This window comes from Phyllostomus hastatus, unplaced genomic scaffold, assembly GCF_019186645.2.
Source record: "Phyllostomus hastatus isolate PE091 unplaced genomic scaffold, TTU_PhHast_1.1 phas_scaffold_501, whole genome shotgun sequence".
NCBI lineage: Eukaryota > Metazoa > Chordata > Mammalia > Chiroptera > Phyllostomidae > Phyllostomus > Phyllostomus hastatus.
The window spans coordinates 48,601,869-48,616,149 of NW_025334033.1; the positions used below are offsets into that span (position 1 = coordinate 48,601,869).

The following is a 14,281-nucleotide window of genomic DNA, read 5'->3' on the forward strand; positions in this document are numbered from 1 at the left end:
ATACTTGAGTATATATCTAACAAAATATACGTAGGGCTTGTTTGCCGAAACTGATGAAAGAAATCAAAGATGACCTAAATAAATGGAGAAACATACCATGTTCGTGAATTGAAAAACTCAGCATACTAATGATGTCCATTCTCCCCTAATTGATAACAGTTTTAACACAATTAGTATCAAAACCCTAGTAAGATTTTTTTGTGCTTATAGGCAAGATTATTCTGAGCTGTATACAGAAAGGCAGAGGAACTGGAAGAGCTAAACCAATTTTGAAAATGAATACAGTAGGGGAGATTATTCTACCTGATTTTAAGAGTTACTGTATAACTACAGTAATCAAGACTGTGTCTTATTATTTATTGGAAAGAAGGACACATGGATCAGTGAGACAGAATAGAGAAACCAGAAATTGTCCCACACAAATGTATCCAACTGACTTAATAAGGGTGTGAGAACAATTCAGTGGAGGAAGGATGGGCTTCTCAAACAAAGGTGCTGGCAGTTAGACATTCATAGACAAAATAATAAACTTGACCTAAACCTTACATGTTACACAAAAATTTACTCTGAAGGATCACTGCTTGAAATGCAAAATGACAAAAAAATTTTGACAAAAGCATAAAAAATCTTCGGGACCTAGGGTTTGACGAAGAGTTCTTAGATACAACACCAACAACTTTATTCAGAAAAGAAATAATTGAGAAATTAGAGTTCATCAAAATTAAAACCACTCTGCAGTGCTTCTTTTCTTTGAACATTAAAGGAACATTGCTGATTTGTATGAGACTTAGGGCTTGAGTCCAGCTTTTACAGATAAAAAGTATTAACTTTCACTGATTTCATGGCAGCTGCAGAAATAAAAAATAGAGGTCAGGGGTGACTGGAGAACTCGGATCTGTTAAACAATCAAATTGAAATTCTAGAGCTGAAGAAAACCAAAAGTTAAAATCTCAGTAGATGGGTTTAAGAGCATATTTGACACAGCAGAAGAGAAAATTGAGGAATTGAAGACTGGTTATCAGAAAAAATTTAACTGAAGAATGGGGAGAAGAAAACATAAGAAATACAGAAAAGTGTCTAAACTCATCTGAACCTCAATGGAATACATACATGTAATTCAGTTCCCAGGAGAAGAGAGGTTTTTAAAGCATCATTCAGTGAAAGAATCAGTATTTGAACAATTACTTACAGAGAAATTTCCAAAACTGATGAGAGACACGATTTTAGATAGAATCAAGGAGCTCTGCTTGCCCTAAGTAAGATAAATACAAAGAATCAAACATAAGCCCATCATAGTAAAATAAAATATTGCTGAAAATAAAAGAAAAAGAGAATTTTTTTAAATTGCCAGAGGAAAAATACCTCCATTGAAGAACAGTGAGATGGACAATTGACTATTAAAATTAGTATTTGCTGGCTCTAAAGCATGAAGAAAAGGTGGAAGTCAGAAGACATACCCAGAGTGGTGAAAGAGAATAGCTCTCACAATGAAGTTTACACGACAAAAACATTCTCTTAAAAGGTAGGCAAAACTAATTTGTTGTGAGAAAACAGAACAGTGGTTGTTTGAGGCTTTCAGTTAATGCAGGGATGCCTGGCCGAAGGAAACCAGGAACCTTTTGGGAGGATGGAAATGTTCTGTTCCTTGATTGTGGTGGAGGTTTATTAAAACTCATCAAATTGTGTGCCTCAAACAGGAGCAGTTTGTTGTTCAGAAATTACATCCCAGTGAAGTTGACTTAAAAGCTGAAGGCAGATTTTTGTGTTTGGCTAAGATTAAGAAAGAGACTAGATTTACCCTCCCATCTGAAACCACTTAGAAACTACACAAAACAATGATACGGTGATTTGTATGACATTGGACATCAGGCCATGAAAGATGGTGATCTCTGGGAGCTGGGGCGCCAGCGGAAGCCCAGAGGTCTCCCTGAGGTGACACTGAGATGTGAGGCCAGTGAGGTTTGGGTTCACAGAGCTGAGTACTGCCAAGTACCTGGTGGAGTGCTTCCTCCACGTGAGGAAACTACCTAAGGCCAGGGTAAGACTCACCTGAAAGCTTGTGAAGGGCAGATCCTCAGAAACTGCTCCCTCCAGGCAAACTGGAGAGCCTCTGCGTTCACATGGTCTGGGGTTGAGTCTCTGAATGGATTTGCTGCAGTAGTGGGGCAAAACTATCCTCAAGTTCAACTCTGCCCTGGTATGACCTAACAGCACGAAATGAAAGGATCAAACTATCTCCAAAGTGCAAACTGTTGTACAATGAAACACTTCATAGTGACTGTTTTGAATTTCTAGGTTAAATCAGGCAGTTTGGTTGGTTGTGTGAGAACGGTTAAGAGCTGGGTTGTCCTCACGGCCTGTGCCGCCGTGGCGGCCTTGCTGTGGCTGGGACGCCAGGGGGAGAGATGAAAAGGCAGCACTTCTGGAGCGTCCGGAGCACTTGGTGATTCCTGTTGGGAGTCAGGAGGGGACTCCGACTTCACATCCATCCTTCCGGGAACTCCGGGCTGTGTAAGTCAGATTGCAGTTGCTGTTTCTCTGATTTGCTATTAAAGTGCCTTTTTATTTTTTTAAATGAAAGGAAGAGCAGCTTTATGTGTGTCTGTTCCCCGCTGTGGGAGTCCACGCCACTTTCAACGGGCGCTGAAAAACACTTTGCTTTGTTGAGATTCACCTTCATCTCCAATATAACCTTAGTCCAAAAATTAGGTAGAATAATTTTCCCCACTTTATTCTTTCTAAATATTCTTTTAGCTGTTCTAGTTTTTTTGCCTTCCCTTATAAATTTCAGAACAATCTTGTCTATAGTTTATCTGTAATAACAAAAATCATCCCTTTTTCTAATACGAACATTAGTTGAGTGTCCAGACACCTCCATCAATGCTCCAGGCGAGTGGTTGACGTGCAGGCATGGACTTGCATAGCATGACCCCAGGATTACCTGAAGCAAAGCCCTAGAGTGGAGAGAAACCCCTCCTGTTCCCAAGGTGGCTTCTGGTGCCACCACAGCTCTATTTGGAGCCTTGCACGCAAGTGTTGTATGTCCATGAACATGAGCCCAGGCAGATGTGCGTCTGTGTGTCTCAAAACCCCCAAACGTTAGCTCTAATTTCGTTTACATTTGTGCTTTCGCCTGAAATGTTCTGTATCACGTTTACGTAACTCCTTCTTAACAACTTCTCACATTCTGGCAGGGAACGTGGTTGCTAGCTCAGGATTCTAGGAGCCCGAGTTCAGAGAATGCCACCTACCTTGATTTAATTGCAGTAGAAATTCAGGATGCAGTTGTGTTGTCACCTTAGAGGATGGAGCAGTGACATTTGGCACAGTTTCAAACTGGAGGAAATCTGACATTCTAAGAGATGTCCTAATCCTCTCAAAGAAGCCTTCCTTTCACGACCAGCAAAAACTTTTGTTCTCCCAACTGCAGGTGGAGTTCCCTAAACTATGGCAACTCAGTCCAAACAAAACGGCACTCAGTCTCATTGTCCTTGGATTCTGCTTATCCAGCGGTTGTGGGGAGGTTTCCTTCCTTATCTTCTCTCCTCTGAACTCCCTTTTTCCCCCTCTTTCTCTTTTCTTTTTTATGAGTGATTCCTTTAGAATGCTGCACAGTGAAATCTTAGGCCTTTATCTAAGGAGTTTTAAAAAGCCAGCCACAAATCCAGTGTCACTGATGCTTTCTGTTGAACAGGGGACTTTTGTCTCTCATTGTTGCACAAGAAGGCTGATCTGGGAGGTGCAGAGCCAAACAGCAGATGACTCGGAGCCCCTTCCTTTCTCTGGGCTGCCTCATCTCCATGGCCCCCCTGCAGGGAGAGAGCAAGGGCCTGGCTGGGTTGAGGACTTCCTTTGTAGTACATGCAGAGCTGGCCACTATGTTCTTTCTTGTTGAGACCTGATAGGGTACTCCATGTAATTCTAAAGCCAGGATGAAATCTCTACCTGTGGGAGTTCTGCTCTAAGCATACGCTGCACTCAGACGTTTGGAGCAGGCCAGCTGAGATAAGGCTGAAATGTCGGTGGTGTGCAGTGGGTTTTACTTGATTTCTTTTGTTTGGTTTTTCCTGCATGTGGTCTGCAAAATGACTGAGTCCTGAATCTGTTTTTGTTAATAATCACAATGGAGCCACGATAACAGAAGGTTGTATGCTATTTTAAAAATTTTCCAATATATCAGTATATTTGCAAGTTTCAACCTTGGGATTTTACCTCCTGATTCCTGGAGCAGGCCGGGTACAGTTCAGAACTTTTGGGCAGCCCTCAGGTCCACGGGTCATGTAAAGGCTGCCAAGCCACCTGGTCAGCTAGGAAGCAGGCAGTGGAGGGGAGGCAAGAAAGATCCTCCCCGCCCCGTGACATGTTCTGTGTTATCACTATTCGTAAACATTTGACTTGAAACGTTGAAAAGAGTTGTTCAGGTTCACAGTCCCTTGTATAAAATGTGAAGAGCTGGATATGTTTCAGAATTCAGAAACGTCTAGGTTTTAGCCAGGGAATAAAATGCACGTAGCATATAGTAATGTTCCCAGTGGGATTGGGGACAGCACCCCACAATCAAACAGGTTAATATTTCTCCAGGGGTGAAAATCGAATATTTACACAAAGAAGAATAAATTAAAAGTATTTTGTGCCAGCTCCTGTCACGTTTTGCTGCTAAATGTGTTTGCTTTAAACTTGGCTTTTATCTTTCAGCTTTTGGGTGGCGCCTAAGGGGCTGTGTGTTGCGGTGGTAGGAGAGGAGCAGGACCAGCTGCGCTAAGGCCTGGCTGGTGTGTTCAGCAGAGCCTGTCACAGGGCCGGCCCTCGTGACCACATGGCTCTCCCTGCTGGCTACTTTCTCCTCCGTTCTCTTTGCTTTTCTGTCAGACAGGAGTGATATTTGCTTTATGGGCTGTTGTAAGGATAAGCTAATGTTAAACAGGAACATAGTGATTGACATATAGTGAGTGTTCATTAAATGCTAGGGATTACAATTTTGCCTCGTCCCTCCCCCTGCCCGTTTATGGGATGAGAATGCCCTGGAGCAGCAGTGGCGGTGCCTCTGGGGGAAGGGGCCTCAGTGGTGTGGGTGGCCCTGGTTTCACTGCAAAATCAAAAACTCCAAATTTTTGTATTGAAAACTCATTTCTTCTTAAATGACTAACACCACCTTAAAATTGGTTTGCAAAATGATTAGACCTTTCAGTGCTGAATAAATGTTTTGATTAACAGATTTAAATCTCCTGAATGCTTCGTTATAACTGTATCTGCAGAAGGAATATTTACCCCTCGCTGATTTGCGGTTATGGGGCCCTCTTACAGTTTCTATCCAGTCCCTCATCTTTTAGAAAAATATTTGAAAAGGGCATCGTCGATGAAGCTAGTGCTCTAACAAAGATATAACTGAGGTTTATAATTTAGTATATTAGAAAAATAGCATTGGAAGATGTCTTCCAATTTTACCAAAAAAAAACCCCAAAACAAAACAAAACAAAAAAACTGCAAGGACATTAGAGAGCTTTGTAGGGCAAAACAATGTATTTTAAAGTATCTTTGGTAAAGTAAGCTTCTGCTTTTAAATTTGTAAAGGCCTTCCTTCTAAAAGTTGGGGCAGGGGGTGGGGAGATCATTGAAAAAGAATTGCCTTTTGTTTATAGCCTTATCTTGTACTTTGTAATCCATCAGCAGAAATTCCCTTAAGTATCAACATCTGTTCTAATGATGCATGATCTTCACATGCATGAGATTTTATTACTCTGGCCTTTTCTCGTAATTCATGAAGGCTTATAATTACAGATACTTGCTCTACTGTATTGTTTGGAATAGAAACAGAAGAATTAAAACAGAAGGTTTTCAAGAGATTAGAGATGTTAGCGCTTTGGTGGGCATCTGCTCTGCAGGACTTAGTAGCACTTAAGGGGGCCAAAGTGGATGAGCGTCTGTTTATTTGTATTGTGTTGCCTGCCTTCACAGCTAAACTATCAGCAAAAAGTCGGCATCATGTACTGCAAAGCTGGACAGAGCACAGAAGAAGAGATGTACAACAATGAATCAGCCGGCCCAGCCTTTGAAGAGTTCCTTCAGCTGTTGGGAGAACGTGTTCGGCTCAAAGGATTCGAGAAGTATCGTGCACAGCTTGACACCAAAAGTAAGAAATACTTACACGCCCTTACTGGGTTTATTTTCCTCCTGCTGTGTTGATGTCCACCTGCTAAACTGCGCATAAAACAACGCTGCCACTTGTTGCAGAAAACTCCCAGTGATGGAGGAGGGGAAGCCAGAGAGGGAGGGATGTGGCTGCAGAACAAGCAAAGGCCATAATCAGAGCGGCGAGGGTCAGACTGAAAACCAGTGTTGTCGGAGGAGTGGATGGAATACAGTAGTGGGTGCAGATCTGCTTCTTGGACAGTGTGGCATAAATCTCACTGTATTTAGCGGAATGTTCAAGTGATTAAAAACTCTAGCAACTTATGACCATCTGGTCGTAAGCCCTAGAATTTTCAACTTGCATTAATTCATTTCATGAGCCTCATGTTTCTCTTTGAGTCAGCCTTTGCATAGTTTTTATTCATTTTTGTATTCTTGTAATATCTAGGAAGTTTTTGTTAGCTTATTTTCTATTATTATTGTCCACCATCAAATCTCTTAAGAAAATAGGCTTCGTAGAGTCAGTATTAATTTGGCTCATAAAATGTGTTGATTAAAAGCACAATAATGAAGCAGTCTGTTTACTTACTGCTCATGAGCATGCAGGGTTGTCCATGCTCACTGCCCAAGTCACTAAGAAAATAGTTGAGTTCACAGGTACCCATTTTGACTAGGGGATGTGGACTCCTGCTGCGTGGGTGCATGGGAGCAATTTTCAGATTTGTCTCTAGATCCGTCCATCGACATCTCCGACCTTTGTCTTTGAGAGGGTCTTTGGATTCACACATCCATATTGCAGTCTGTAGTAATCTCTCTGATTTTCCGCACAGGAAATTAAATAAGAAGTTGAGTCATGAAAACAGAAAAGCATTCATAAACTACTGCGGGAAGAATTTCCTGTTGCCATGGTTTTGCTGTTGCCGACTTGGAAACGACATGTGAGGGAGACTGTTAAAACCCATAGATAGCCTAGACCTTAAAATATTATTTTAGCATTCCATGCTCTGCTTGCAACTGCACACAATTTTAAATCTCAGTATGTCCTTTAAATCTCAGTTTGTCCTTAAACTCCTTTGTCCAGATCTTCTGACATCTACTCTGCACAGACCATTCTGGTTGTCCCAGTTTGTTGTGTCCTGTGAGTTGTCATCACCACCGAGAGCTATCAGACGGGTCGGGGAAGAGAATGCAATAAGCACCCTGATTCTGCGAATGAACGGCCACACTGGGAGTCAATAAGATTATCTATTATTTGTGTGTTTACACATTCCCAGCCCCCTCTTGATGATGAAAAACTACATGACAAATGTATAGCAAGGCCATACTTAAGCACCATGGCACCGAGTAAGGCAGCAGAATAAGCAAAATAATCATTCTGTGGGCGTTTTGCCCCAATATCTCAGTGACCGTAAAGGCTAGAGGGATGTGAGCCTGGATGGCACAGGTTTCTAGGTATTTACAACACTCAGCAGGGAATGGTTCCTTTTCACTAAACTACTCTCCTTTAAGGCTTCTTGTGAGCTTTCAGAGCGTAGCTTTGGAGAAGAGCTCATAGTTTTCTGTCCCTTCAGAGTGCCTAGTTTCCTAAAGTGAATGAAAAGTAGGAAAGTGTTTTTATTCTAAAGCCCTTTAGAAGACAGTATGTATATTTATCTCTCCTACTCCAAGTTAATAGGGTCACAAACTAGAGGGGACCATTAGTCTCATCATTTAAACAGGTATTAACTGATAACAGACCACAGAAATAGGGACCAGCCAGCCTCGGCACACCCCAGCAGCCCCTTACTGGCTACGGCACACCCAGAGGTGAGAGGAGACTTGGCTCCATGTGCTGTGAGGTAGTATCGCCACAGTTCATCTAATTTGATTTTGTGTCAAGAAACTTTTCTTTCAGTGTAATCCTTAAAAAGAGAAAATGCTTCCCAGAACAAGCATTCCTAGAGAATGAGAACATCTACACGTGACAGTGTAGATGCCACGTGGATCTCTGGATTTGTAGTTTTTATCAAATTAAAACATTATTTGTCAATCTGCATTTCTCTATTTTTTCTGCCTCCCCTTCCCTTAATTTTTAACTGTTTTTTTCTGTTTTTTGTTTGCATAATTCCTATTAATATATATGCAAATTCACTGAGTTTTTCTTTTCTTCCACAGTGTCTTAATCTGCTGTTAATCCAATTCAATGAAATTTTCACTTAGAATATTGTAATTTTCAGTTACACTTAATTCTCTTTTCTTATATTTCCCTTTTTCTCTTCATTATGTTCATATTGTCCTTTAAATCCTGAACATATTTATAATAGCTGCTTTTGAAGTCTTCGTGTGCTAATTCCATCATCTCTGTCATTTGGAATATTCTCCTGCTTTTGAGTTAGATTTTTCTGCCTCACATGTGTGGTTATTTTTGATTGGATAGTGAACATTATAAATATAAATGTTTAACTGTAGAATGTATGGATTTTGTTATCTTCTTTTTTTTCCACTTTTTTTTTAAGATTTTATTTATTTTTTAGAGAGGGAAGGGAGGGAGAAAGAGAGAGAGAGAGAAACATCAATGTGTGGTTGCTGGGGGCCATGGCCTGCAACCCAGGCATGTACCCTCACTGGGAATCGAACCTGTGACACTTTGGTTCACAGCCCACGCTCAATCCACTGATCTACGCTAGCCAGGGTCTGTTATCTTCTTTAAAGAGTGTTGAGTTTTGTTCTGGTAGGCAGTTAAATTACTTCCAGAACAGCCTGATCTGTATGAATCTTGCTCTGAAGCTTTATTGAAGCATACCTAGAACAGCCACTCCTTTCTGACTGATTTAGCTCTCCTGCTAAGGCAGGACTTTTCTTGGGTGTGAATACCTGCCTATCCAATGAGGTGTCTCTACTCTGGTCATCCCCATGTGAGCCGTGAGAATTGCTTGCCTTACAATTCTCTGGTAGTGGTTCTTTCACTAATAGTTTTTCTTTGCATTGCTTTGGAATGTCATTCTATGTATGTGCAGTTTAATATGCAGCCTGCATATTGTGGGGGACCCCTGTGCAGATTTGAACCTCTATAGTAAGTACTACTAGAGCTATTTGAAGCTCTATAGTAAGTACTGCCGTGGCAGGAAAGGGAAGTCCCTGATACTTTTTACAGATGCCATCTCATGTAATCTCCACAGACCCTGGTAGGTATCAGTTAGCCCCATTTTACAGATTTTTTTTTTTTTAGATTAACCAACAAGTCAAAGGTTAGACAGCTAGTAAGTGTTAGGGAAAACAAACAGATCCTAGTGGTACAGTTAAGAAGTACTCGGAGAAAGCATAATGTAGAATTAAGGACAGCGAAGCCCAGAGCTCTGCCTTGTGGCTGTGTCTTCCATTCTCTCGGCCCTTGGACTGAAAATACCCAGTTCATCTCCTGAGACAGTCCACCTTGCCCTGTATTGTAACTGTATTCAGATTCTAGTGCTTTGGTGAAGGAGGGAGGGGCTTAGGGAAGGAAGAACTGATGGAATTATTCAACCATTTCTTCTTTTTCCCCTTTTTTATACAAAGTCCATTTTCCCATCTCAGAAATAAGGAGTTCTAACAATTAAGCTACAAATGTGTCAGGGGTTAGAACAGTTCTATAATGAAGGGATTCCCAGTAGTAGATTTTTTGGTTCCTTTTCTTGTTTCCTTGTTTGGATGACATAATCCCTATAGATACTTAACAATCCACTCATACTGAAGTAAATACAAAAATAAACTTCCCACCAAGCCATTTGTTATTTGAAAGCTGGAGACCACCCTCATTTTTACCCGTGAATATGGATTATTATTTTGGAAATTCGTTTCTGCCTGAGGCTTGTTTGTCAAGTCAGCACAGAGGAGGCTGAGAAGCCCTTTGTTAGTCATTCCTGCAAAGACTTCATTAATTCGCTACAATATTAGTGAATGTCTGTTGCTTCTCCCATCTTTTAACAGTGTGTGTTGCTAAAACACTATTGAGATTCAGGGTCTTAGAAGACACTTAGACTTTTCATAAAGAAAATAAACCCTTCTTTATTTGGAATATCTAACCTTTGATAAGGAAAACGATGAAACTAGCATCTTTAAAAGCTTTGCACATGACAAGGGCTACTTGGCGTCCCAGAGACTAATGAGAAAAGGAGTCTTTTTTAGCCTCCTAACTCTGAATTGTATTATAGTGTAAGGTTCTTTGTCTTTAAGTGTTCCTGAGATGCACTTGGCAAAGAAATTAAAATATATAAAAGGCCCTACTTAAGGAAACGATGCTTTTTACCTGCACAAAATTCTAAATTCTAATCTGTACATTTCTTGAATATCTTTTATGGACTATAGCTTTTCATATACATTATTTCACTTAATCCTCAGCACAGTGAGATTACACAGGAGCAGACAGGTAAAGGGACTTGATTGTGGTAATTTAGCAAATGATGCTACTGGCATTCAGATTCAGATCTTCTTACTTCCAAGTTGGGAATCCAGGTCATTGCAGCCATCTTGCAACGTGAGCAGGAGGTAGAAAGTAGTAGTGGCCGATTCCTAAGTGTCAGCCTCGCACCTTCTCTTGTCCTTTCCTCTCAGTTTTGAGAAGCCTGGAGTCCCAGGCTCATTGATGTGCACACTCACAGATCCGTTGTACTGACAGAGTATGAGTGTGCCTGTCGTGGAGAAGGGTGGTACAGACTCTGCTTGATCTTATCCTGATGACATTGACGTAAAGTTAACTCGTCTCCTGGTCATGGCTAAAGGTACACTGAAAAAATATTAGTGAATCTGGTAGATGGAATTCAGGTGCAATTCCTGACTTTCCCACATACGTCATTGGTGAGTGAAAGAAAGAGTACCACAGGGCAGAAGTGTGCCTGCCTCCTCACAAATGTGGGCCAGTGTTCCCAGGATCAGAGCATGGCCCTGGCTGGGTTTCTGAGCGTTGACTTCAGACCCTGAGGCAAGGTTGCATGGACAGGAGCTCTGGGGGTCTGCGGTGGACGGCCCCCGGCAGCCAGCTACCCATCATAATGTTTCAGACTGCGGCAAGAGTCAGACCCACAGCCTGTCTGATTTTTGTTTTGGCATTTGATGTGTTTTCCAGTGGCCAGGGCATTAATAAACGGAGCTTAAGCTTTCTTCATTCTGTTGATTTTATTACTCTACATGTGTTTATTTAATGAGATTACTTTTCTCCTTGTGTTCACAAATATTTAAAACTAGGAACTTTCCAAAAATCAGTTGCATAGGCTTGGTTTCTTTCATTTACCTTTTCTTAACTCAGACATATCCATTAGTAACCAGCAAATGGTTATATAAAAGTCTAATTAGCTTTTGCCTGATTCAGATTCATACACATAGACCTTTATCCTCCAAGTTTTAGATTAACTAAAAGCAAAAGAGCTGAGCCTAAAGAGAAGTCAAGGATGAATATGACATTGACCGTATCTGAAATCGCTCTCCAAACTTATTAACCTGTTCATACCATCTTCCAGTAGAAATGCCCACCAAATGTGTAGGACATTTTCACTTATCTGTACCTTTCAAAGCAGCTAAGAAGAATATTCTCATCATTGCTCAATTACTCGGTGTCATCTTATCATCTAGTTTGAATATTAGAAATTTTACTTCCCGTGGCTTAGCATAGAGTGCTGGCCTTATTAGTGGAAATTAACCACTCGCAGGAGGATGACTTGGAGGCAAATGACACGATTATCAAGATGACCCACATGCTGCCCAGACTTACTGTTTAAGTTTTAAAGCTCCATACAGACATGAAGGATCATTATCGTCTTTTCATTCCTCTTCTACAAGCATATTTTCCCTTAAAAATGAACTCAATATACCCTCCATACAAAGAAAAAATGATTCTTGTCATTTTTCTGATTGTCATTCTGTTAAATTTTTCATGGTTTCAGGGTTTTAAGGTTATTAAAAATATAATAACAACATTGGGTGCCTTATTCGTTAGTGAATATAACAAAACCTCATTTTCCGTTCTCTCTGGTAAAGCCTAGCAAATTCTACTGTGTACACAGTAATTTCAAGATTTGGAAATTCCTTTCTGAAAAGAAAGGAAAGTTTCATTGTTTTGGCCCTAGTTTCATCTTTAAAACGTTTGCAACTGTTTCCACACTGTTTAAAATCATCAACAAAACTGGGGCTTTCTGAGGTCTCCCGAGAAAGGCCGGTGACACAGCACACGCTGTGTGGAGCGAGGCAGACGGAGGGCGAGGAAGGACACCAGCAGAACTACAGAGCGCCCTCAGGGGTGTCTTCCTTGCGCTTTCCCCTCTGGCGACATCTTCCTCTTAGAGCTAGACATGTAAAGCAGAGTGTCTATCTGAAATGAGTAGTGGATGACAGTTTTTTTTTTCCTAGTTCATTAATTTTGCTTAAAATTGACTTGAAACACATGTAAGTACACGTCAAAGCTGACACATTCACTTTAAAGTTTTAAAATGTACTAATTTGTTCTAGAGGTATTTATAGCAAGGAATCTTAGTGATAGATAAGTTCTTCAGACTCAAGACTTGTCTTAAATAGTTCAGTTATTCATTGTAGTAATTAGTAGGGGTGTGTGTGGGTGTGTGTGGGGGGGGGGTGTGTGGTGGCAATAATTAACTTCTAGAAGGTATTTTTCTTGGAGAGTTATATATGTTGGTACATATATTTGCAACTTTTGAAAAGGAGTCTTCTTCTTTTAGCTTGTTCTTAAAACCCTTCGCATTTTACGTCGGCTTCAAAAGTCAGATCCTCCAAGAAGCTCAAGGTTGAAACTCAGGGCTCTAGACCTCCTTTACAGGTGTCTGCTGGTTACCCCTGTGGTCTATTCTTGGAACCTCGCCTAAGGGCAGTGGAACTACTGCATTACAGTCTCCCTGGGGGTGTGTATTAAAATAGATTTCTCTACCCAGCCCTACTCTTAGTGAGCAGTGTTCCTGGGGGTGGGGCATGGCAATTTGTCTTTTAAACTAGCTCCCCAGGAGACCCCGTGCATGCCAAATTTTTCGACTTACCACCCTTTCGATATATGCCAGAGGCCTTGTCTTGCAGCATCATTCTCGAAAATTCAGTGAAGTGTTTTGGTCCTCAGACTTATGGTTGAGGGAGGCTTGAGTTGACCCAGAATGAACGCACTTCTTTCATTCAGCAGCCTGGAAGTCCAGGTCCTTTGAATCTAAAGTTATTTCCTTTCAATTGAGCAATTGGTAATTCTCGGGTTTCCAGGTATTTAGGGCACATTGATTTATTAATGACTAAGGGGGTAAATGTCACTTTTGTTCTCCCCTAAGGAAGATGAGTGTAGAACACATTCCTAAAAAATTGTCAGACATTGCTATAATACCTACGTCATTCATTGTTAGAATCTTGGTAAATTCCCATCTGTTTGTTAAGAACAAAATAGTTTTATTGCTTGAATCAGAAATATTTGAAAAGATGTTCTTAACTTGATGTCTGTGAGAAGAAGTCAGAAATCTATGAACTTACATGGGAAATAATTTCACATTTATTTTCATTGACCCTGTCAACCGATGTTTGCGATGCCAATTCAGCACCAGCAGGATTCCCGAATTCGGAGTGTGGTGAGGAAGGAAACTATTCAGTGCACACAGCTCAGTTATGGTACAGCATGGCTGTGGAATGATATGGCCATGAGGCGAGGCCCCTCTCTGGCTAGACAGCTCTGCCAGCTCTTCTCCACGCTGGTCCGGAGAGGTGTCTTTATTGTTTTGCCTTTGGTGTTTTGTCTTTGGTGTTTCAGCTCTAGCTGGGAAAATTCAGTCTTCTGTGGAAAGAGAAGTTCATTCCCTGAGTTGGAGGGAAGCTGACTTACATAGAGAGAAATTCCTACCCTGGACTGTTTGGTCTGTCCTCATGCAGATGAGGACTGCAAATCCTTATAGTTTGATTGGTGCAAAAAGCACTGTCCTGATTGGATGGAGAAGATGCTAATGGGGATATAGCTGTGCAGCTCTGTTTGGATGGGGAATGTCTCAGTTCTATTGGCTATTGGTTGGAAAAGATGCTAACAGACAGGGGAAATCTCAGTTCTACTTGTTGAAATATGATTCCAGGAACTCCTTTATAAGAGTTGGCTGGAAGGCAGGAACACAGTGCAGGCAGGCCGTTTGGTTCAGGCTTCTCTGTAAAGCATGGCTTACATGAGAGGCTC

General features: G+C 41.1%; 1 protein-coding gene across 12 annotated transcripts in view; it reads left to right on the forward strand.

The window, feature by feature from the left end:
• SIPA1L1 (signal induced proliferation associated 1 like 1) overlaps positions 1-14,281 on the forward strand; it is a 330,102-nt gene that overhangs the window by 235,337 nt on the left and 80,484 nt on the right. For all 12 annotated transcript variants that reach the window (XM_045822209.1, XM_045822208.1, XM_045822219.1 and 9 more), the window contains one exon: positions 5,956-6,130. In XM_045822209.1, coding sequence (XP_045678165.1) covers positions 5,956-6,130 — 175 coding nt within the window. The remainder of the gene's footprint in view (positions 1-5,955; positions 6,131-14,281) is intronic.